The 25,280-nt window shown below is 43.8% G+C and overlaps 1 protein-coding gene across 1 annotated transcript in view; it reads left to right on the top strand.

The window, feature by feature from the left end:
- vps9d1 (VPS9 domain containing 1) overlaps positions 1-25,280 on the top strand; it is a 104,369-nt gene that overhangs the window by 39,608 nt on the left and 39,481 nt on the right. The window contains exons 7-11 of the mRNA XM_070898223.1: positions 469-521; positions 3,025-3,112; positions 4,330-4,415; positions 14,240-14,811; positions 23,549-23,678. Coding sequence (XP_070754324.1) covers positions 469-521; positions 3,025-3,112; positions 4,330-4,415; positions 14,240-14,811; positions 23,549-23,678 — 929 coding nt within the window. The remainder of the gene's footprint in view (positions 1-468; positions 522-3,024; positions 3,113-4,329; positions 4,416-14,239; positions 14,812-23,548; positions 23,679-25,280) is intronic.

Below are 25,280 nucleotides of genomic sequence, written 5' to 3' on the forward strand. Positions count from 1 at the left end.
GCAGTCCCTTGAAATTGAGGAAGACTTGCTTCTACTCTAAAAATGAGTCAAAAAGTCATAGGTGTGTGATTAAAACACTTTTAGTGATTTGTAAAGAGGCCTTTTATTGAGTGTGGCAATGTACAAACAGTGGTTTTATCTTTGCTCTGGAAGGTTGACTCTGCCTTTTAAACGGGTCAAGCCATTGATTCAGGGTCTGTGACAAGAAACCTGATCAGATGTGTAAACTTTTCCATTCCTTTCTCAACAATCCTGCCTTTCAAAAGAACCTCGAAGTATTGTTTACAGTCCTGAGTGGTTAACCTCTGGGAGCTTAAGGTTATTTGTTTTTGCATTTAACAAAAAAAATTAACTGCGTTTTTACAGGGATATTTATTCTTGTTCTTTTGCGTAATTTTAAATATTCTGATAACCCAGTAGTTGTAAAATTATACAAAGTGAGCAAATATCCGTAACAGTATTGTACAGCTGCAAAGAAAGATGGAAGAACGGAGGCTGAGACTTCAAGAAGAAGCCAACAGGTGATAATGCAGTTTTAAGGCTTATTTATCAGTGTGATTTTCCACCAGCTCCCATAATTGCTCAACCCGTGTCGACACTCCTTGTTCTGTTTTTTATTTTCAAGAACCTTTTTTGTCTAGAAAATTGGTTTAACTGTTACCTAAACTCTACATATGCTGTTACATTGGCAAGAGATCATGAATGGAGACTTAAGGGCCCATTTTAGCTCTTGGCTGGAGCAGATTTTAGCTGTTGGGCCTCATTTGACTTGTCAGCTACGCGGCTGTTCCACTGGAAAGCTGCAGCTGGCCGGCGGGAGGGAAATGGTGATTGGGGGACCGGAAGCTGCCATCTGGCACTGAGAGAACGCTGCCGGCAACAATGTAAGTCTGGGGGTGGGGTGGGGGCGGTTCAGGGTCTTGTAGCTGAGGAAGGGGGCGGAGATCCGAGGGCAGCAGAGCCCGGACTTTACTTATGGGGTCCGGAGGAGCAAGAGTGCTCCTCCGGGTCCCACTAAGGAAAGTTTTCTTTTTGAACTTTTCCTTAGTGGGCCTAGATGGCTTCCCAACCTGCTCAGGATTGGGTTAAAATTCCATCAATGTCCCATGTATGTCATGTGGGGTGTGGGGGAGGAGAAAGGAACTGCTGGACATTACTTAAAAATGCTATTGTTTCAATGCATTATTGATAGTAAACCACTGCTGCTCCCTCAACAACTTCGCCCCCTCTTCCCCCTGCTAGTTCGGCTCTGCAAAGAAGTTGCTGGATTTTCCTGCCCCCTCTCCCTGATTGGTGAGCTGCCTGCCATCACTCATATCACAGATTTTGTTTAAATTATGTCCAATCACCAAAGTTGATTCTGCTGGTGACATGGGGGGTAGGGGGGATGGATGCAATCACTCCATCTACCACCTAGCCAAAGTTTGCTCGGAATGAAAATGGCCCTCATAGAATTTTTAAAAATCAAGTCACACATGCACACAATCTATGTACCATCTTTCTTCCTTTCTTTCAATCTGTTGCATTAATGATCTCTCAAATGAGTACTTTTTGGGCTTTGAGGTTCATGTACATGTTACACAAAAGTCCATTTTAGTTTAAGTATATTGGGCCGGAATTTGCTGTAGAAATAACGGTAATGCTACAATAACAACTATTTGCATTTATATAATGCCTTTAATGCAGTAAAATGTCCCAAGGCGCTTTACAGAAGTGTTATTAAACAAAATTTGACACCAAACCATCTAAGGAGATATCGGGACAGATGACAAAAAGCTTGGTCAAAGAGATAGGTGTTAAGGAGCATCTTAAAGGAGAAGGTTTAACGAGGGAATTCCAGAGCTTGAGACCGAGGCAGGTGAAGGCATGGCTGCCAGTGGTGGAGTGATTAAAATCGGGCATGTGCAAGAGGCCAGAACCGGAGGAGCACTGAGATCTGGGAAGGTTGTAGGGCTGGAGGAGTTCAAAGAGTTGGGAGGCCATGGATGGATTTGAATAAGGATGAGAATTTTAAAATTGAGGAGTTGCCAGACCGGGAACCAATGTAGGTCAGCAAGCACAGGAGTGATGGGTGAATGGGAATTGGTGCGAGTTAGGATACGGGCAGAGAGTTTTAGATGAGCTCAAGTTTATGGAAGCTAACGGCGCTCTGTTATTGAAGTAAATCGGACAGTAACTTCTGGCGACCGCACGTGCACAGTTAAACATGGAAATCAGGAAGTTACTATCTGAGTTGCACTGCTCCTCCAGAAGCTTTGCTATACCGGTACCTCACCAAGAGACTCAGCATTGAAACGCATGGAAGGGTGAGAAGTTGCTGTACTTGCGTGATAGATATCCACTAATCTCGTCAGATAAAGTTGGGGCTTGTCCATTCTAGTGTAATTAAATATTTAACTGTGTGATAAGTCTTAATTGCTGCCAGATAACCTCTCTGGCACTGAAAATTAACTTTTACAAGTGTGGAGTCTCATTCTTTCAAATTTGTTAATTTAATTTTTTTTACTTTTTATTTCTGTCTTTTATCTCTCTCTCTCTCTCTCAATCCTATCTTTCTTTCCCTCTCCTGTTTTCTGTACCTGATTTGACATTGAATTCAATATTCTAACTACTTCCTGGTTCAGACTCTATGCGGCTCATTAACGATTCTTCAATCTGATTGGTTAAGGTTCATTGCCCTGTTCACAAGTCCCAGATTTCCTGTAGAGGGCGCCGCATTGAAATGGCTCTCTTTACAGTAAGATCCAGTGCAAAATCCAATAGACAGTCTGAGGGCAAGTGCAAGTGTTCACCGCTGATGGCAAAATCTGGCCTGTGTTCCACTCAGTGGTTCAGAGATCGTTGCAAAGAGCAAAATATCTGTTTGTAGATGCTTTAAATCTTTGTTTTGTTTTCTCCCACGCACTCAGTTTGGTTGGTGAGGAATATAACTTTCCAAAGGATAATGACTCTATGCAATGATAACTGTATGTAATTAAGCAAATAGAGAGATATTGCATCTAATGACTTTGGTTCATTTTTAAGGAGGTTTTCAAACAGTGCCGCACTGACCCCTGAGGAGGAGGAGCAGAGAAACATATACGCAAGCATTTTAGAGTTTGAGCAGGATCATGTAAGTACCAAAAGAAAAATACCTGATTCTGCTTCGATGTACTGAAACAAAATAAGGGTTGATGTTTCATGTCTCCATGATAGTATTCCATTAACCAAACAAAAAGAATCATTTTATTTTCAAAAATCAAAAGTAGTCATAGCTGTCCGAGATCTCTTTTTAAGGTAACATTATAGATTTTACTACTTCAGAATCATAGAATAAATATCGAAATAAAGTAAGTCTTGTGTATATACACAAAGTTCTACGTAGGATGTGCAGGCACAATGAATGGCCTTTTTAAAAAAGCAAGCTTAAGTATTTGATTTGAATTCAGGCTTGGACAGTTTAGCAAGCAACAGCTTGTGATTGCTTTGTTGAAAAGCTAAAGGGGGCAAAATTGTCCCTCGCCTGGATTGGGGGTGATAAGCTTCCAGAGCCGGGACTTTTATCGCCCGTCCCGGAAGTCCCGTCCCCGATGCGGAATTGGGCTGTAAGCCCCTCAAAGGAAGTGGAGCTCTGTCTCCAGCACTCTGCTTCCTTTTGATGGGAGTTCCTGGGGCGATAGTGCTGCACTGAGCCCAGGCCTATGCAGAGCAGGCCAGCGCTACACAAATGCTCCGCGTATCGCTGTGTCGCTACAACGCCCCTCTCCTTCCATTAAAGGGGAAGGCCGCTGCGCACTCTGCATGGCCCTTTGATGGCTGCCACTGGGCCACCAGAGACACGTGAGACCGGACGCGGTGCTGGACTGCACTAGGGCCGCCATGGGCGGGCCAATCCACGAGTCGGCCGACCAAAGAAATGACAGCCCTGGGCGCTAAAGGCCTCCCCTTTAAATAATGCCCGCGCCAGCCTCGCGGCCCACGGGGCAATTTCCCCTGTGGGGCAGAAAGGGCTTGGTGCAGGGCGGTGAGAGGTCGCCGGTTGCGTACTGGCCCAGGGCGCTAACCGTGCGGTGCAGCACTGTCGGAACAACGACCCCCCCCCAAACTTTTGGGGCAATTATCCCAGAAAGCAGTAGCATACCCTTCTCTGGGCGAAAACAGCATTGTGCCTCATTAACACCCCCCCCCCCCCCCCAAGGCGCTAACGAGGTGCAGAAAAGGGGCAATTTCGCCCCCAAAGTTTTTTTCAGATTTGCATGTTAACAGCAATAGTTGTGAGTACTATTAATAAACTTCCACACAACCAATGACAATTGTACTGAAGCTTGTTTTGAATCTTTTGGTTTGTAGGAGTGGCCCAAACAATGGAAAATGAAATTAAGAACACAGCCTAATGATCTTGTGCTGGTGGCTGGTCTTGTATCCCAAATACTGAGGTACAGATTTTTTGTGTATGATAAGATACCCTTGAAGAGGTTGGAAATGTTGCAGCCTGATAGATAGTGATTTTCTCTACAATTCATTATTGAAGATCAAGACAATTTAGAACTTCTTATTATAACTAGCCCATAACTGCAAGATTACTGCCAGTTTCTGGAAAAATAGATAATTGGAGGAGTTGTGAATTGCAGGTCTATAATTCAGCCTTAGGATTCATGCTTGATCTTCACTCATACAGCCTTCCAAATTCAAAATATGAATTCTCACCCTCAATCACCAGCCTCCGTGTAGCAAGGCAGTATGAAACTTAGTTGGTTGGTCATGCCTTCTGCAGTTCAAATTTCAGCTTCTATTTTGCTTTTGAACTGGCTTGTTCTCAGACAGGCCACTAGATGGAGCACCACACAAGAGCAGTGTAACCTTGCAAAAGTGCCAATCAATTATTTGCAGGAGGATCGTGGGATTCCAGTGGGGAGGCCTTCTCTTCCCGCGCTGCGATTCCCACGCAGAAGATGCAGTCACGTGTGACTGCTCAGCCAATCAGGTGCAGTATTCCACAGCTTTCTCCATCATCATCATTATCATCATAGGCAGTCCCTCGAAATCGAGGAAGACTTGCTTCCACTCTAAAAGTGAGTTCTTAGGTGACTACAGTCCAATACGGGAATTACATTCTCTGTCACACTTGGGACAGACAGTCGTTGAAGGAAGGGGTGGGTGGGGAGTCTGGTTTGCCGTGCGCTCCTTCCGCTACCTGCGCTTGATTTCTGCATGCTCTCAGCGATGAGACTCGAGGTGCTCAGCGCCCTCCCGGATGCACTTCCTCCACTTAGGGCGGTCTTTGACCAGGGACTCCCAGGTGACGGTGGGGATGTTGCACTTTATCAAGGAGGCTTTGAGGGTGGCAACTCTGTAAGTACGAGTTCTCATTGCTATTAATGAGGAAAAAAAAAACCCACTAAACACATATAAAAAATAAAAAACACATCTCGCATAATTAAAGTTAATAAATAACTTAGAACATTTTTTTTTTCGAGTTTTTAAAAAGTTTTTAAAATTATGGTTAAAAATAAATGTATCATAGTGGGCAGGGTTTTTAAAAATAATGTGTTTTTAAATTTAATTAAATTATATTATTGTATGCTTTTAAACTCTTACGCCTGTAAAAGTAAGCTATACGGCTGCTTTTATCAGGCGCAAGAATTTTGAGGACATTTGTTGGGCAAGATATGGGTAAATCCCACAATCTTGTCCTTGCAAATGTTCTCGCACCTGATATGCATGAGATCTGTCCAGCTCCAGCTCCAGCTTGACAAATCGGAAAAGCCGGTTTTCAGCGCATTGTGGTTTTTGTGATGCCTTCCCAGGTCCGTAGACATTCCGTACGGACCCGGGGGGGGGGGGGGGCGCAGCATTTCCACGCCATTGGCCTGAAATTCCAGTCGGAGGCTTCTTTCGGACGAACGCCCCTGACCCGAGAATGTTTTACGAATTTATCTGGTGGTCTCAGAGGCGCCTGCAATTCCGGTGGGGAGGCCTTCTCTTCTCAACCAATCCGGTACAGTACTCTCATTTAATAGCAACGAGATCTCCGAATCTACGAGTTCTCATTGCTATTAATGAGGGAAAAAAAAACAAACACACTAAACACAACATAAAAAATAAAAAACATACCTCACATAATTAAAATGAATTTAAATTAAAGTTAATAAATGTGTTAGAAAAAAATATTTTTCCGATTTTTTTTTTTTTTTTAAAGTTTTGTAATTAGGGTTTAAAATGAACTTACCTTAGTGGGCAGAGTTTTTAACATAAAAATGTGTTTTTAAAATGTATTTTTATAAGTTTTTAGAATGTTTTAAAACTCTTACGCTGGTACCAGGCGCAAGAGTTTGAAGGACATTCGCCGGGAAAGAGATGGGCAGCTAGCACAATCTTGCCCGCACGAATGACCTTGCTGCCGAGATGCGTTGGATCTGTTGAACCAGAACTTGACCGATCGGAAAAGCCGGTTTTCGGCGCATGCGTATTGGCGCCAAAAAACAGCTTTTGCGATGCCTCCCCGGGTATGTACATATTCCGTACGGAACTGGGTGAAGGCTGGAATTTCAGACCCATTATTTTTTGTTGTATGGGGAGATTTTGCAATAAGTCTTTTTTTTTCCCCAGACGGATTTTCACGGATATGTTACAGCACGCAAATTCTGAGCCGACGTGCTGCAGAAATGTAATGCTTAGCAAACTTACCATCAGATAAATTAAAGATGTTTAGGATTGTTTTGCTTTTTATTCTCATTTCCTCCTTCTCCTCCTCCCCCACCCACATAAGCATAGGAATACTCTCAAACTGTGGACACATGTATGACTCTCGCAACACAGTAACAACTGGGAACTATGTAAAAGCAGAATAGTTTAATTTGTTTTCTCCTCCAGTTGGTATAACTGTACCCCAGCATGAACTAGAACTTTAAGCAGTGAGGGAGAAGTTTAGAATATGGCACCACCTGAAAAGAGCAGAATATTGATATTGTACAGCCATGCTTCCCAAAATATATTTTCTTCAGCGTGATTGCAAATAGTGGCACGCTATCGAGGACCTCCGATCCTAATTTCAGAAAGACTGGGCCTGAAATTCCGATGTCCCGGGTCCCTACGAAGTTTCCATGGGCCCGGGAAGGCATCGGAAAAGCCGGTTTTCAGCACGCAATGCGCATGCGCTGAAAACCGGCTTTTCCGATCTGTCAAGTTTCTGGCTTGACAGATCTCACGCATATCGGGAGCGAGGACACTTGCAGGGCAAGATTTCCGATATTTACGCATATCTTGCCCAGCAAATGTTCTCAAAAATCTTGCGCCTGAAAAAGCAGATGTATAGCCTACTTTTACAGGCGCAAGTGTTTAAAAACATACATAAACATTAAAATTAAATTAAATAAACACACATGAAAACATATTTTATTGTTTAAAAACCCTCCCCACTACGGTAAGTTTATTTTAAGGCATAATTAAAAAAACTTATAAAAAAAAATATTTTCCCGACTTTTTTTAACTTTAATTTAAATGAATTTAAATATGTAGTGTATTTTTCTATTTTTTATTAGTGTTTTGTGTGTTTGGGTGGGGTTTCTCATTCATAATAATGGGAACTCCAACTTATGGTGTTCCCATTATTATGAATGAGAAAATACTGTACCTTGATTGGCTGCCCAGAGCCATGTGACTCCAGCTCCATCATACGGACGTCCCAACGGGCACGCACTCCAATGCATAGGAGTGAAGGTCTCAGGATCGGAAGTTCGAGCGGGCACAGCACCTTCAGGTAAGTGTGCATTTTTTTTCCTTTTTTCAGTAGTTTGCCCACGGGAAGACCTCGATCGGAATTTCAGGCCCAATATCAACCATTAAAGGAAAACAAATCAGTTTTATTTTCAACAAATAATGTGCCACTAAGCAATCAGATATAGAATAATTCTGCAATCTGATTAGTTTAGGGGCCCTCCCTGAATTTTTCACAGTAACCCTAGGTTCCTGGGACTCTGTTTGTTTTTTTTAAAACATAATGGGCTGGAACTCCCGGCCTCCCTGGGTCCGTACGGAGTGTCTATGGACCCGGGAAGGCATCACACAAGCCTGTTCTCAGCGTACAATGCACATGCGCTGAAAACCGGCTTTTCCGATCAGCCGAGCTGGAGTTGGAGCTTGACAGATCCAACGCACCTCGGGTGCGAGGACATTTGCACAGGCAAGATTGCGGGATTACCCATATCTTGTCCAGCAAATGTCCTCAAAATTCTTGCGCATGATAAAAGCAGGCGTATAGCCTACTTTTACAGTCGTAAGAGTTTAAAAACATACAAAAATTAAATTAAATTACATTTTTTAAAAAAGCACATTATTTTTAAAAACCCTGCCCACTACGTTACACTGATTTTTAGCCATAATTTAAAAAACGTTTTATAAACTCGGCAAACATTTTTTTTTCTAAGATATTTATTAACTTTCATTTCAATTAATTTTAATTATGTGAGGTGTGTTTTTTATTATCTGTGTTCAGTGGGTTTGGGTTTTTTCTTCTCATTAATAGCACTGTGTACTCGTAGATACAGAGATCTCATTGCTATTAATGAGAAAGCTATGGAATACTGCACCTGATTGGCTGAGCAGTCACATGTGACTGCATCTTCTGCGTGGGACCCTGGAGGACGGGAGCGCGCTTTGCAGCGCGGGAAGAGAAGGCCTCCCCACTGGAATCTCACGCTTCTCCCGGTCCACCAGGTATTTGTGTAGAAATGTTTCAGGTCGGAGGCAATTGCCCGCGGGAAGCCTCCTACCGCAATTTCAGCCCCATTGTGAATAAGTCCAAACTGCAATTGCAAGGTATTTCAGCAAAATTATAAACCTTTTACCTGTACATTTAAGTACATCCTGTTGAGTGGAATGAAATAACTTCTTTTTCACAATATTTTAGACATCTCAGGATGTACACAATGGGGCTGAAATTGCGGTCGGAGGCTTCTCGCGGGCAATTGCCTCCGACCTGAAACATTTCTACGCAAATCCCTGGTGGTCCGGGAGGAGCGTGGGATTCCGGTGGGGAGGCCTTCTCCTCCCGCGCTGCGAAGCGCGCTCCCGTCCTCCAGGGTCCCACGCAGAAGGTGCAGTCACGTGTGACTGCTCAGCCAATCAGGTGCAGTATTCCACAGCTTTCCCATTAATAGCAATAATAGCAATGAGAACTCCGTATCTACGAGTTTTCATTGCTATTAATGAGAAAAAAAACACACTAAACACATATAATAAAAAATAAAAAACACCTCACTTAATTAAAATTAAAGTTAATAAATATCTTAGAGAGAAAAAATTCCGAGTTTTTAAAAGTTTTTAAAATTATGGTTAAAAATAAATGTAACGTAGTGGGCAGGGTTTTTAAAAATAACGTGTTTAAATTTAATTTAATTAGATTTTTGTACGTTTTTTAAATTCTTACGACTGTAAAAGTAGGCTATACGCTTGCTTTTATCAGGTGCAAAAGTTTTAAGAACATTTGCTTGGCAAGATATGGGTAAATCCCGCAATCTTGCCCTTGCAAATGTCCTCGCACCCGATATGCGTGAGATCTGTCAAGCTCCAGCTTGACAGGTCAGAAAAGCCGGTTTTTAGCACATGCACATTGTGCGCTGAAAACCGGCTTTTGTGATGCCCTCCCAGGTCCGTACACACTCCGTACAGACCCGGGGAGGCCGGGATTTCCACGCCAATGAATTATGCTGTAGTCCAAAACTATTCATTTTTTAATTTCTTCTCTCCTGTCTTTTGGCTCTTACTGGGATGCAGGCAGTCCTCGTGATCATCCTTAACATGTGAGCCAAGGTGCTGACTGTCAGCCAGCTGTTCAACCATATATGGTATCGGAGGCAAGCCCGATCCTGTCTTCAAATCCCACATGCAGACACAGACACGCACACATAGACACAGACATGCACTCACACACTTTAATACAAACTGCTTTGAATCCGAGGTCTTCGGATCTGTATATCTTAATACCACACTAGGCATCAGGATAGATCAGATAAAACTAATTTTCGCTTTAAAAGGCCATACTTAAAAACTAGATTACCTATAGTGCGATACTTAATCTGCTGAACAAAGGCTGAAAAACATTCCTAAATACTTTGCTGGAAAAGAATGACTGGTGGGATTTATTGCTTAAGTCTACACGCACCTTTACTGTTTTCCACAGGCTTTTGAGTAGTAGTCTTACTGTGACCGATCTCGGTGTAATCTTGTGCAATTGATCCCCACTTTGCTTGCAAATGTTAGTCATTGGCTTTAAAATTCTACTGAGGATTGCCATGGACTGACTCTACCCAGTAACTGTCTTTAATTTGTTAACACATAAGAACGTAAGAAATAGGTGCAGGAGTAGGCCATGCAGCTCCTCGAGCCTGCTCCGCCATTCAGTAAGATCATGGCTGATCATCGACCTCAACTCCGTATCCCTTGAATCCCCTAGACTCCAAAAATCTATCTATCTCAGCCTTAAATATACTCAAAGTATCCACAGCCCTCTGGGGCAGAGAATTCCAAAGATTCACAACCCTCTGAGTGAAGAAATCCCTCCTCATCGAGATCTTAAATGATCTACCCCTTATCCTGAAACTATGCACCTTAGTTCTAGACACTCCAGCCGGGGGAAACAACCTCTCAGCACCTACCCTGTTAATGCCCTTCAGAATCTTGTATGTCTCAATGTGATCACCTCTCATTCTTCTAAACTCCATAGAGTATAGACCCAATTGACACGATCTCTCATCATAAGACAACCCTCTCATCCCAGGAATCAATCTAGTGAACCTTTGTTGTACCACCTCCAAGGCAATATATCCTTCCTTAGATAAGGAGACCAAAAAACTGCACAATACTCCAGGTGTGGTCTCACAAAGGCCCTGTACAATTGTAGCAAGATTTCCTTACTCTTGTATTCCAACCCCCTTGCAATAAAGGACAACATGCCATTTGCCTTCCTTCTTGCTTGCTGTACCTATATGCTAACTTTGTGTGTTTCTTGCACGAGGACAACCTAAATCTCTCTCAACACCAACATTTAAGTTTTTCACCATTTAAAAAATATTCTGTTTTTCTGTTCTTCCTCCCAAAGTGAATAACCTCACATTTCCCTACGTTATACTCCATTTGCCATCTTACTGCCCACTCACTTAGTCTCTATAATCCCTTTGTAGACTCTTTGTGTTCTCATAGCTTACTGTCCCGCCTAGCTTTGTATCGTCAGCAAACTTGGCTACATTACACTCGGTTCCTTCATCTAGGTCATTAATATAGATTGTAAATAGCTGAGGCCCCAGCATTGATCCTTGTGGCAACCCACTAGTTACAGCTTGCCAACCTGAAAATGACCCATTTATTCCTACTCTCTGTTTCCTGTCCGTTAGCCAGTCCTCTATCCATGCTACTATATTACCCCCAACCCTTATATTGTGTAATAACCTTTTACGTGGCACCTTATTGAATGCCTTTTGGAAATCCAAACACTGTTTACAGTGTCTCACAACTTTTTAAAGTGTGAAACCACCTCCAATTTCAGCACAAGGACTCATTTGCTGGAAGGCTATCCTTACGACAAGAATATTAAACATAGAAACATAGAAAATAGGTGCAGGAGTAGGCCATTCAGCCCATCGAGCCTGCACCACCATTCAATATGATCGTGGCTGATCATTTTTGCAACTTAAGTACCCCAGCCTTGGTCACCCTGGAGCCATGTCTCCGTGATGCCAATTACATCATACCCGTTAACTGCTATCTGCGCAGTTAATTCGTCCACCTTATTCCGAATACTCCTCGCATTGAGGCACAGAGCCTTCAGGCTCGTCTTTCTAACACACTTTGCCCCTTTAGAATTTTGATATAATGTGGCCCTTTTTGGTTTTTGCCTTGGGTTTCTCTGCCCTCCACTTTTACTTTTCTTCTTTCTATCTTTTGCTTCTGTCCCCATTCTACTTCCCTCTGTCTCGCTGCATAGGTTCCCATCCCCCTGCCATATTAGTTTAACTCCTCCCCAACAGCACTAGCAAACACTCCCCCTAGGACATTGGTTCCGGTCCAGCCCAGGTGCAGACCGTCCAGTTTGTACTGGTCCCACCTCCCCCAGAACCGGAATATTGTGTTCAGTTTTAGTCTCCTAATCTGAGAAAGGACGTTCTTGCTATTGAGGGAGTGCAGCGAAGGTTCACCAGACTGATTCCTGGGATGGCAGGACTGACATATGAGGAGAGACTGGATCAACTGGGCCTTTATACATTGGAGTTTAGAAACATAAGATTCTGACGGGACGGGACAGGTTAGATGCGGGTAGAATGTTCCCGATGTTGGGGAAGTCCAGAACCAGGGGACACAGTCTTAGGACTGAGATGAGGAGAAACTTCTTCACTCAGAGTTGTTAACCTGTGGAATTCCCTGCCGCAGAGAGTTGTTGATGCCAGTTCATTGGATATATTCAAGAGGGAGTTAGATATGGCCCTTACAGCTAAAGGGATCAATGGGTATGGAGAGAAAGCAGGAAAGGGGTACTGAGGGAATGATCAACCATGATCTTATTGAATGGTGGTGCAGGCTCGAAGGGCAGAATGGCTTACTCCTGCACCGATTTCCTATGTTTCGATGTTTCTATTCCTGCTTTCTCTCCATACCCCTGATCCCTTTAGCCATAAGGACCACATCTAACTCTCTTTTGAATATATCTAACGAACTGGCCTCAACAACTTTCTGTGGTAGAGAATTCCACAGGTTCACAATTCTGAGTGAAGAAGTTTCTCCACATCTCGGGCCTAAATGACTTACCCCTTACCCTTAGACTATGACCCCTGTTTCTGGACTTCCCCAACATCGGGAACATTCTTCCTGCATCTAACCTGTCCAATCCTGTCAGAATTTTATGTTTCTGTGAGATCCCCTCTCATTCTTCTAAATTCCAGTGAATATTTTTTTCTTCTCAGCACAGGGCGATTATCATTTGTTTGAAAACTGTAGCATTTATGCCACTTACAAGAATGTTGTTGGAAGTTGATAAAAACACTGATTTTTTTTTTTGTTAGTTTCAGAATGATCCACTTTTGCCCATTTTGCACACCTGGAGTACTGCGTACAGTTTTGGTCTCCATATTTAAGGAAGGATATACTTGCATTGGAGGCTGTTCAGAGAAGGTTCACTAGGTTGATTCCAGAGAAGAGGGGGTTGATTTATGAAGATAGGTTGGGCCTATACACATTGGAGTTCAGAAGAATAAGAGGTAATCTTATCGAAACATATAAGATAATGAGGGAGCTCGACAAGGTGGATGCAGAGAGGATATTTCCACTCATAGGGGAAAGTAAAACTAGGGAACATAGTCTCAGAATAAGGGCCCGCCCATTTAAAACTGAGATGAGGAGGAATTTCTTCTCCGAGGGTTGTAAATCTATGGAATTCTCTGCCCCAGAAAGCTGTGGAGGCTGGGTCATTTGAATATATTTAAGGCGGAGATAGACAGATTTTTGAGCAATAAGGTAATAAAGGATTATGGGGTGCGGGTAGAGAAGTGGAGTTGAGTCCATGATCAGATCAGCCATGATCTTATTAAATGGCGGAGCAGGTTCAAGGGGCCAGGTGACCTACTCCTGCTCCTATTTCTTATGTTCTTATTCACTTGTGACTGTTTCTATTGGAACATTCTCTGATTCAGTTTTGTTCACACCAACTCCTTTTCATATTGTTAATGAAATATCAGTGTGATGATGCCAAAGATTTCACTACTGATATATATATACTGGTTTAAAAATTACTTCTCGATCCTGTCTTGGGTTATTTCAACAAATTTACACCTCATCGAAATCTAATCAGCTTTTAGCTATATTGGGAAATTATGCAGCCCAGTCCACAACTGTTACACACATTGATACAATGATAGACATCAATGTTTTTTGAATCAACATTGAGGGAGCAAATGGATTTTAAAAGTTGCGTAAATGGTATGACCTGAAAATTCACTTCTATTTCCAGTACTAATGTAATTCATATGACGTGATTTAACTGTGATTTAATGTGAAGATAGATTTTATAATTGTTTTTCATATTTATCTCAAATACATTCAGAGGTTATTGATTTTTGTTTTTAATGTAGTTATTTCTGAATAAAATTCTGCAAAGGTCAGGATTTTGTAAAGTGGGAATTATGCAGTGAAATCCTGAGCTTAGATCAGGTGTGTTTCTCCCCCTCTCCTCACCAGCAGTTGTAAATTAATGTTGTTTTTGGTCATTCTGTAGCTGTTCAGAATATCCAATCGCCCAACTACTGAAGAAGCTGCAGTATAGGATCTACACCAAGCTCTATCCTATTGTGAACAAGCATTTTTCAGACCTGGCTAGCGTCACTGAACTGGGTGCAGGCACTGCAATGTGCACACCCCTTTCCCAGTGTTCACGGAAGACAGATGTAACATCATCAATCAACAAGGGAAGCAGGTTAAAATCTTCAAAAAGTGCATGTTGTTTGGGGTCTGTTCAAGATCACAATAAAATGAATAATGGTGGATTAAGACATAGTTCCTCTGTTAGCTCAGTGGCATTCACTGGACATCAAAATGCAAGCTCAAATATTAGTGAGCAGAGTGGACTGGCACAAATCAACTCGACGAGTATTACGCCAGATTTGATGGCTGACAAAGACAGCCCTTTTGAAGATTTGGATTACTACGTAAGTCAGTTTGAGCAACAGCCGGGAAGCATCATCGATAACCTGCTGCACGTGACAAACACTGAAGATCTTCTCCAAATGGAAGATATTCCTTTGCAAAATCACCTGAAGAATATTGTAACTGATGTACATAATTCAATAGGTAATGTACTCATTCCTTTCTCAACTTTGACTAGCTGTGGTTCCAATGCATGCTGTGGAGAAGAGATTTGTTGGTCAGAATGCGGAAAGTCGCTGTGACTTCTGCTACTGGGTAATTCTGGCATACATTTTTGAATTGTTACTAATGTAATGCACCAGGTTTACATCAGCACAGTTTCAAAATCTAAAATTCAGTTGGAATATATTACACTATGGCCGCATTTTTAACTGCCCCCGCCTGGCAGAAACTTGCTGTGTGGGAGGGGGGAGGTCGGGGGTGGCAGGGTGGCAGTTAAATCTGGCCAATCACTTACCTTTCTGTCTGAGGTGAATGATCTTATTGAATGGTGGTGCAGGCTCGAAGGGCCGAATGGCCTACTTCTGCACCTATTTTCTATGTTTCTCCTCTGATCCCACTGCCTTTCCGCCGTGTCCCGATCTTAATCCGCTCTTTTGAGCAGGCCACCTGCAGGAAAGTAGCGGACTCCTACTTTAAATATTGGGTCCGAAGATGTCATCAGGACCCGATTTGCAATTTTAGTTGAAGGTCTGAGCGAGCAAGCAGTGATGGACTCTCCATCAGGCAAACCTGTGGGGAGCCACATTGTGGGTCAGAAGAGGCCCAGAAGATAAGTTTTAAAGTTCTATATTAGGTGTCCTGTGGAGCAGGAGTGCTCCTCCATGCCTGACGAGGACCCCCTTCTTGAATGTGCTCAGAGCCGCTTTCCTCGTGCCCAGAGCCATCCCTTCCTGCCCCCTCCCACTGACTGCCGGGGGGTTGGGGGGAACCTTTCCCATGGGTTCAAACCCCACTCCAGAGCCGGGAGCTCATAATCTAAGCTGATATTGGAGGTGCCATCTTTACAATATAACAGGAAAGTGAGGCCCCATCTGCCCTCTCTGGCAGATGTAAAAGATCCCATGCTGTTATTCAAAGAAGAGCAGGGGACTTCTCCTATTATCCTGCCAAACATTTATCCCACAACCAACAACAAATATTACCTGGTCATTTATTTCATTTCCATATGTGGGACCTTGTTGTTTGAAAATTTCCTGCCATGTTTATCTACATTACAACAGTGGTTACACTTCAAAAGTACCCGAGGTAGCGAAAGGCGTTTGATAAATGCAAGTACTTTCTCTCTTTTCTCTTTGTTTTTCTCTCCCTTTTCTCTTTCATATTAATTCCTCTCTTCCATTTTTTCTGCACACCTCGATTACATCTGGTGTAGTTGCCACCTTTTTTATGCACAACTGCCAACTTCAAAATTTAATTAGTCAGAAATCGCTTGGAGCTACAACATGCTCCTGACTTTATTTTTTCCCAGGGAATAACTATGGTCAGTGCAAAATCCAACATAGTTCCCTGTCTGTTTTGATTGAGATCTTTTACAGGTTTATAGTATTAAAGATATTAGATGCAATTTTTTGTAATCTAGATGAAAAGATGAGATGAAATGTTTTATTTAGTGGGTCTGATTTGTCTTATGTTATGGGAACATATGTGGCTGAATAATCATTGAATCATAGAAATTTACAGCACAGAATGAGGCCAGTTGGCCCATTGTGTCTGCGCAGGTAATAATGTCATTTTTAAATGAAGCCCTAACAGGAAATGGGGCAATGAGAGAATATGAAAATGTTTTAGATAAGCTCAATGTAAATTTATTCCAACCTTTTGGTTTTATGCTAAATGTTGAATAATTGCTAGTTACTCTGCTGTGTATTGCATTAAAATGTAGGTTAAAATGGAAATGTGTTTCCTTTATCTTCAAGGTCAATTTTTTATTTAAATCAGGAGAAAGGGGTTTAAAGAGGAGAATAGTTGATATGAACAGTGTCAATAAAAGCCAGGTTTGATATTGTCGCTGGCCTGTCTGGTATTAAGGGCTGGATTTTCGTCGACTTTGCGACCGTGTTTTCGCGCGATTTGACCCTCCGCGGTGAAAACCCAGTTGGCGGGATCCTCGAGCACCTCTTTGCGACGGCGCTTCCACGTACCGTCGGGGAGAGGTGCACCGATGTGAAACGCCGTGGATTGCGTTTGTGTCGCACTTTCGGCGCTCTCCCGACCTTTACGCCACACCCACAATACCAACAGGGTCAAACCTGTCGGTGCAGCCCTGCCAGCAGTGGTACATAAGAACATAAGAATTAGGAACAGGAGTAGGCCATCTAGCCGCTCGAGCCTGCTCCACCATTCAACAAGATCATGGCTGATCTGGCCGTGGACTCAGCTCCACTTACCCGCCCGCTCCCCATAACCCTTAATTCCCTTATTGGTTAAAAATCTATCCATCTGTGATTTGAATACATTCAATGAGCTAGCCTCAACTGCTTCCTTGGGCAGAGAATTCCACAGATTCACAACCCTCTGGGAAAAGAAATTCCTTCTCAACTCGGTTTTAAATTGGCTCCCCCGTATTTTGAGGCTGTGGCCCCTAGTTCTAGTCTCCCCGACCAGTGGAAACAACCTCTCTGCCTCTATCTTGTCTATCCCTTTCATTATTTTAAATGTTTCTATAAGATCCCCCCTCATCCTTCTGAACTCCAACGAGTAAAGACCCAGTTTACTCAATCTATCATCATAAGGTAACCCCCTCATCTCCGGAATCAGTCTAGTGAATCGTCTCTGTACCCCCTCCGAAGCCAGTATATCCTTCCTTAAGTAAGGTGACCAAAACTGCACGCAGTACTCCAGGTGCGGCCTCACCAATACCCTGTACAGTTGCAGCAGGACCTCCCTGCTTTTGTACTCCATCCCTCTCGCAATGAAGGGCGACATTCCATTCGCCTTCCTGATTATCTGCTGCACCTGCAAACTAACTTTTTGGGATTCAGGATGGCCGAGTGGTTAAGGTGTTGGACTTGAGATCCAATGGAATTATAACTGCGAGGGTTCGAACCCCACAACTGGTAATTGCTTAATTAAACAGAGATTACTTCCCATGCTGCTCAGTGATACCCGATTTACATCTGTTGCATTTTTCTCTAAAAGAGTTTTCATGCACAAGGACCCTTAGGTCCCTCTGCACCGCAGCATGTTGTAATTTCTCCCCATTCAAATAATATTCCCTTTCACTTTTTTTCCCCCCAAGGTGGATGACCTCACACTTTCCGACATTGTATTCCATCTGCCAAACCTTAGCCCATTCGCTTAACCTATCCAAATCTCTTTGCAGCCTCTCTGTGTCTTCTACACAACCCGCTTTCCCACTAATCTTTGTGTCATTGTGTCGGTAAGTATGAAGACCTGCAAAAAGGTAAGTTAAAGTTATTATTTTTAAATTATTTTTCAGCAGTTTAGTAGGTAAAGGTTTTTGAATGTTTTGTGAATGTTTTTTTGCAATTTTTTGTTTTTTGTTTTTCCCGCTCCCTAGTGTTACTGGCACCTGACCAAAGTTGCCAAAACTCGCGGTTCGTGCTGCAAATCCTCATGCAACGCCAACTTTACCGACATAAAGGCCGAAAGTTAGGCCTAAAAACGATAGCGCAGCGAAAATGATAATTTTGGCATAACATTACCGTTTTTGCTGAAAACCGAAAATCTAGCCCCAAGATGTTATGAAGAAATATTCAAATGGCATAAATTAAATGTGAAACAAAACCAGCCACTAGGTGTCAGTGTGCTTTGAGCTATGTAGATTGAAATAAAATTCTGACAAAAAAATGTATTTCACAAGATAAATCTGGATGAATAAGGCCATTCGGACCACTCTTAACACAATCATCCATTAAGATTTTACAGTTATTTCTCTCCCTCTTCATCATCAATTGTTTCTTAAATGATTCCAGAGTTTTCACCTCCAGCAGTGTACCCATTACAATCCTGTTGATCACTCTTTGATGTGAAGAACTTCCGAATGAGTGCATAATGTACCTTTTTATATTGGTTGAACCTGTATTCCCTTCTACTCGCACAGTTTAGTTTAAAGTAGTTTTCTGGATTTACTTTTTCTGTACTGTTTACGATCTTAGTATCTCTAAGATTATCTCTCGGTCACCTTCGTTCCAGGCTGTAAAGCCCAAGTTTCTCCAGTCTTTCCTTATACCTCAGTAGTCTGACCTAGGGGTCAACATAAGAAATAGGAGTAGGCCATTTGGCCCCTCGAGCCTGCTCAGCCATTCAATAAGATCATGGCTGATCTGATCTTGGCCTCAACTCCATTTCCCTGCCCGCTCCCCATAACCCTTGATTCCCTTATCATTCAAAAATGTGTCTATCTCCACCTTAAATATATTCAATGACCCAGCCTCCACAGCTCTGGGGTAGAGAATTCCAAAGATTCACAACCCTCCTGAGAGAAAAATTTCTCCCCATTTCCGTTTTAAATTGGCGACCCCTTATTTTGAAACTATGCCCCCTATTTCTAGATTCCCCCATGAGGGAGACATCCTCTCTGCATCTACCCTGTCGAGCCCCCTCAGAATCTTATTTGTTTCAATTCGATCACCTCTCATTCTTCTAACCTCCAATGAGTATAGGCTCAACCTTTCTTCATAAGGCAACGCCTTCATCTCAGGAATCAACCTCGTGAGCCTTCTCTGAACTGCCTCCAATGCAAGTATATCCTTCCTTAAATATGGAGACCAAAACTGTACGCAGTACTCTACAGTTGTAGCACGACTTCCCTACTTTTATACTCCATCCCCCTTGTAATAAAGGCCAATATTCTATTTGCCTTCCTGATTACTTGCTAACTTTTTGTGTTTCATGCACAAGGACCCCCAGATGCCTCTGTACCTCAACATTTTGTAATCTCTCCCTCATGACTCTTTTCTCTGAACTGTCTCCAGGGATTAAATATCTGATTTGGCGATAGTACAAGTTTCTGAATCCAAGTTGCTCATGTAAAGAAAAAAAATGGAAGAATGTATTTATATTAGCACCTTTCACAACCTTAGAATGGCCCAAAGTGTTTCACAGTCAATTTGTGCACAGTGTCCTGCAACAGAAATGAGATAAATGTTCTAGTGATGTTGCTGAAGGATAAATATTGGCCAGGACGTTTCCCAGCTCTTCTTCAAATAATGCGATGGGACCATTTACATCCACCTGAAAGTGCAAACGGGGCTTTGATTTAATGTCTCATTAAAGACAGCACCCTGGACAGTGCAGCACTCCCTCAGTACTATACTGGTGTGCCAACCCAGATTATGTGCTCCAGTCTCTGGTCTGAGGTTTGAACCACTACCCTCTGATATTACCGAGCCAAGGTATGAAACAGTGGCCCCAAGTTTCGACATGATTTGCTCCTGATTTTTAGGAGCAACTGGTGTAGAACGGAGTATCTTAGAAATCGGAATTCTCGTCATTTAGTTTGCTCCAGTTCTAGTCAGTTAGAACAGTTTCACTTTGGAACAGAATTTTTTTTCAAAAGGGGGCGTGTCCGGCCACTTAAGCCTGTTTTCAAAGTTTCGTCAGTGAAAACTTACTCCAAACTAACTTAGAATGGAGTAAGTGAAGATTTTTGTACGCTCGAAAAAACCTTGTCTACACTTTAGAAAATCAGGCGTAGGTTACAAATCGGGCGTAGGGAATGGCGGGGGGGGGGGGTTTAAAGGGAAGCTTACAAACATTAAACACTTCAGTTTTACAAATAAAGAGCCATCATCAATAATAAATGATAAATACATCAATAAATCAACCAATAAATCAATCAAAAAAAATTAATAAGAAATAATTATTTTTTTTAAATCAATAAATAAAACATTTTCTACTTACCGACTGCAGCACCGGGAGCCCTCCAACAGCGTGCTGGGATGCCCCCTCCCTCCAGTGTGTCTCTGTCAGTGTCTCTATCTCTCTGCCTGTCTGTCTGTGTGTGTCTCTCATTCTCTGTCTGTCAGTGTCTGTGTTTCTGACAGCGAGGGATTGGGGGAGGAATGGGGAGAAGAGGGGGGGGGAAAGGAAGGGGGGAAGGATGGAGGGGGGGGAAAGGGGGAAGGATGGAGGGGTGGGGGGGGGGAAGGATGGAGGGGGGGAGGAGAAGGGAGAAGGAGGGAGGGGGGAGGGGAAGGGAGAAGGAGGGAGGGGGGGGGGAGGGGGAGGAGAAGGGAGAGGGAGGCTGAACGGGCCGGGCTCGAGACTTCAGGCAGGGCCCGTCCCAGATTTACAGGTGGGTGGCGTCTGGTCGGGGGGCATGGTGGGAGGGAGGTCGGTTCGTTTCGGGTCGGGGGGAGGGAGGGAGAGGGAGGTCAGGTTGGGAGGAGGGAGGTCAGGTCGGATCCAGTCCGGGGACGGTGGTGGGGAGCGGGAGTCGGGTCGGTGTCGGGTCCGGGCGGGCGGAGGGGGAAGCGGGAGTCGGGTCGGTGTCTGGTCCGGTCCGGAGGAGAGGGGGGGGGAAGCGGGAGTCGGGTCGGGTCGGGTCCAGTCCGGGGGCGGGGGGAAGCGGGAGTCGGGTCGGTGTCGGGTCCGGTCCGGAGGGGAGGGGGGGGAAGCGGGAGTCGGGTCGGTGTCGGGTCCGGTCCGGAGGCGGGAAGCGGGAGTCGGGTCGGGAGGAAGCAGGAGCTGGCCGTGGGAGGAGCCTTATTCACGCAGCCCCAGTGAGGCCATTGGGCCAGGGCTAGGGGCTGCGTGCTTCGGCCCCTCCCACACAGTTTTGGGCGCCTGGAGCTACTGAACATGCGCGCCCACTGTAGCGCGCATGTGCAGAGGTCCCGGCACTGTTTTCAACGCAGGGACCTGGCTCCGCCCCCTACAGCTCGTGCTGCGCTGCGCCGAGCTGCAAACGACCTGCAGGGAACTGGAGAATCTGGAGGGTTTTTTTAGGCGCACTTTGTGGCGTGAAAAACGGGCGTCCAGGTCGGGACTGCGCCGTTCTAGGCGCGGCTCGAAACTTGGGCCCAATATGGTGCCAGCATGGTTCTGTGCGACCACTCCTCTCTGCCCATTCCTGATATAACTGCTCCAATTATCTTCCTTTTTCTTGTCCAATGCCACTGATTTGTGCTTAACTGGTATCCTTTTGTCTGAAACTTATTAAATAATTTTTTTGAAATCCTGGGTCTGAGTTTGGTGAAACCTAAGTTCCGCCCAAGTACTGTCCTTTGGGCGGAAGTTTGGTGAAAAAATGTGGGAAAGACCGCCCGGCGACAAAAATGGGCCTTGCACACTGATTCTGGCGGCAGTGGGCTGTCGGTCCCGTTCTGGGTGGCAAATGCGATCCTCGGCTAAGTACCGCCAAGGATAGAGTCGGGCCCAGGGAGGGGGGACGGATAAAATTAAATGTAAAAAATCCATCAGAAATCCTTCAGGGGGACCCCATCGACCAAAATCCCTGCAAAAGAAATAAAGAAAAGAAGTGAACTCACCTTTTCTTGCAGGTCTTCATACTTTACCGTTCAGGTAAGATCTGCCTCCATGCGGCAGTCTCTTCTGCTGGAGTAGAGGACAGCCTGGGCCAATCTCCGGAGGGAGCAGGCGGGAGGACTCTTGTGGGTGTTGCAAGACGGCGGACACCAGCGGACGGTCCCCAGCGGTCTTTTCTCCCCGCCGGCGTGAGGACCTAACGAAACTCGCTCGGAGGGGAGAGCGGCCAAAAACCATCGAAACCGCCGAGAAAACTCGACGGCAGCCGACGGAATAGAAACATAGAAACATAGAAAATAGGTGCAGGAGTAGGCCATTCGGCCCTTCTAGCCTGCACCGCCATTCAATGAGTTCATGGCTGAACATTCAACTTCAGTACCCCATTCATGCTTTCTCGCCATACCCCTTGATCCCCCTAGTAGTAAGGACCTCATCTAACTCCTTTTTGAATATATTTAGTGAATTGGCCTCAACAACTTTCTGTGGTAGAGAATTCCACAGGTTCACCACTCTCTGGGTGAAGAAGTTCCTCCGCATCTCGGTCCTAAATGGCTTACCCCTTATCCTTAGACTGTGACCTCTGGTTCTGGACTTCCCCAACATTGGGAACATTCTTCCTGCATCTAACCTGTCTAACCCCGTCAGAATTTTAAATGTTTCTATGAGGTCCCCTCTCATTCTTCTGAACTCCAGTGAATACAAGCCCAGTTGATCCAGTCTTTCTTGATAGGTCAGTCCCGCCATCCCGGGAATCAGTCTGGTGAACCTTCGCTGCACTCCCTCAATAGCAAGAATGTCCTTCCTCAGGTTAGGAGACCAAAACTGTACACAATACTCCAGGTGTGGCCTCACCAATGCCCTGTACAACTGTAGCAACACCTCCCTGCCCCTGTACTCAAATCCCCTTGCTATGAAGGCCAACATGCCATTTGCTTTCTTAACCGCCTGCTGCACCTGCATGCCAACCTTCAATGACTGATGTACCATGACACCCAGGTCTCTTTGCACCTCCCCTTTTCCTAATCTGTCACCATTCAGATAATAGTCATAATCGACCAAACGAGGGCCCCTGGTACACAGTGATCCTAGTGTCCCGGACGTTTTTCTATGTTAAAAGTGCTATATAAATACAAGTTGTTGTTGCCTTTATTTGTGTGTACAGTAATGTAGCAGGATTCATATAAATGAACATTGTAAATAGGGACACTTTATGAACAAATCAGATGTTTATGCCTTGATTTGAATTCCATTTTGGGATCTTCATAGACATTGGGGAGCCATTGCAATTAGCATTATGAACTATTGATGGTATGAATAAGCAAATTGGAATGCTGGAAATTACATGCAACACAAATATTGTCTTTTCAGGTTGGCTGGATGTCATTTTTATTTAACATTCTTGTCCTCTTTTTTTTGTTTTTTACAGACAGATTACTGTCCTTGTGTATTCTGGCTTTTGAACCTCTGAACACTGCGACTGGGAAAGACCAATGTTTGGCCAGCATTGAGGAGACTTTGTTCCGGCCTATCTGGGTGTTCCTTTTGGCTCTGTTTAGGTATTAAAATTAATGCAGGTCTTAAAATGAATCGAAATCTGAATTTTTAATTTGGGAAAAAAAAATACATTTTTGAAAGCAGAAGAAAGCAACTTTTTCGTGTAATTGATTTGGTTTTAAAGTTGAGCTCACTGTGGTTACCGAAATTGTTCTGTTGTTAAAATACTATATGCTATAATATCTGCTGTATGAGTTAGATCTTCATTGCATGGTTTTATGACTTTTTTTCAACAAAGAGAAGTGACACACAATTACCAAAATGGTAATAGAAAATACAGGATTTCATAGTATGTATTCATTACATCAAACTCAAGAGTTGAGGCTATCGTTCTCCCTTTGCCCCGTCACTGGTGGTCATGCTTTCAGACCCACATTTTGGAATTCCCTCCCTAAACCTCCACGCTCCACTGTCCTCCATTTGCACCTTCTTTAAAACCCACATAATTCACAATTTTGGCCACCCTAGCCTATCCTTTTTGCCCTTGTGGCTGTTTTTCCATGCACCTCTAGGAAGCATCTTGGGACATTTTTTCTAGTTTGAAGGCACTATATGTAACTTGCAAGATGGTGATGGCGAAGATGGAGGAGGAATAAATATAGTTACAGGATTCTCTGATGGGGATAAGCTAGGATCATGTATAGCAAGGGACTTTGCTGCAGCATATGTGCTCTACAACATTGAGATTTCAGGGTTTGTCTTGGCAACTACTTTCAGACACGTGTGATTTCCTCTGCTCCCAATTGTACGGCATGTTTATGTTGCAGACTGGGGCAAAAAATATAATCAGATTCTTCATAAAATGAACTGTACATTTTCAGTGTTATGGAATAAACTAATACAAACCTTCCCATGCTGCAATCCACTCCAACACCCCCACTCATCTAAAACAGATGTTCACATTGCAATGTAGCAGTCATTAGAAAGTTCGTCATACTAAAATTCCTTTTCATCTGTGGTGTTATACACATCCACTTTATATTAAAAAAATCATTCTTGCGATGTGGGAAACGCTGGCAAGGCCAGCATTTGTTGGCCATTCCCTCGTACCCTTGAGAAGGTGGTGGTAGGCATTTTCCCTGAACCGCTACAGTCCATGTGGTGGAGGTTTCAGGATTTCAACCCAGCAACAATGAAGATCCGAGTCAGGATGGTGTGTGACTTGGAGGGGAACTTTGAGGTGATAGTGTTCCCATGCACTTTCTGCCCTTGTCCTTTGAGGTGGTGGTGGCCGCAGGTTTTGGAGGTGCTGCCGAAGAAGCCTTGGCAAGTTGCTACAGTGCATGCTGTAGATAGTATACACTGCAACCACGGTATGCCGGTGGTGGAGGGGTGGATCTTTAGGCTGGTGAATGAAGTGCCAATTAAGCAGACTGCTTTGTCTTGGATGTGTCATGGTTGACAGGAATTTTGCTAACTCCCGTTATTTTGCCCTTAGAGGGCAAAATGTCCCTCTTTGAGACTAACCATCTTCTAGTAAGAACTGCAGCTTCGCAGACAGATCTTGATTATAACATTTTCGATGCGTGGTGGAGCTATTTCTTAACCGTTCATACATCCTGCCATGATAACACATGTCTCATACATTTATTTAAGTTCATACT

The sequence above is a fragment of the Pristiophorus japonicus genome, chromosome 13, assembly GCF_044704955.1.
Source record: "Pristiophorus japonicus isolate sPriJap1 chromosome 13, sPriJap1.hap1, whole genome shotgun sequence".
Lineage (NCBI taxonomy): Eukaryota > Metazoa > Chordata > Chondrichthyes > Pristiophoridae > Pristiophorus > Pristiophorus japonicus.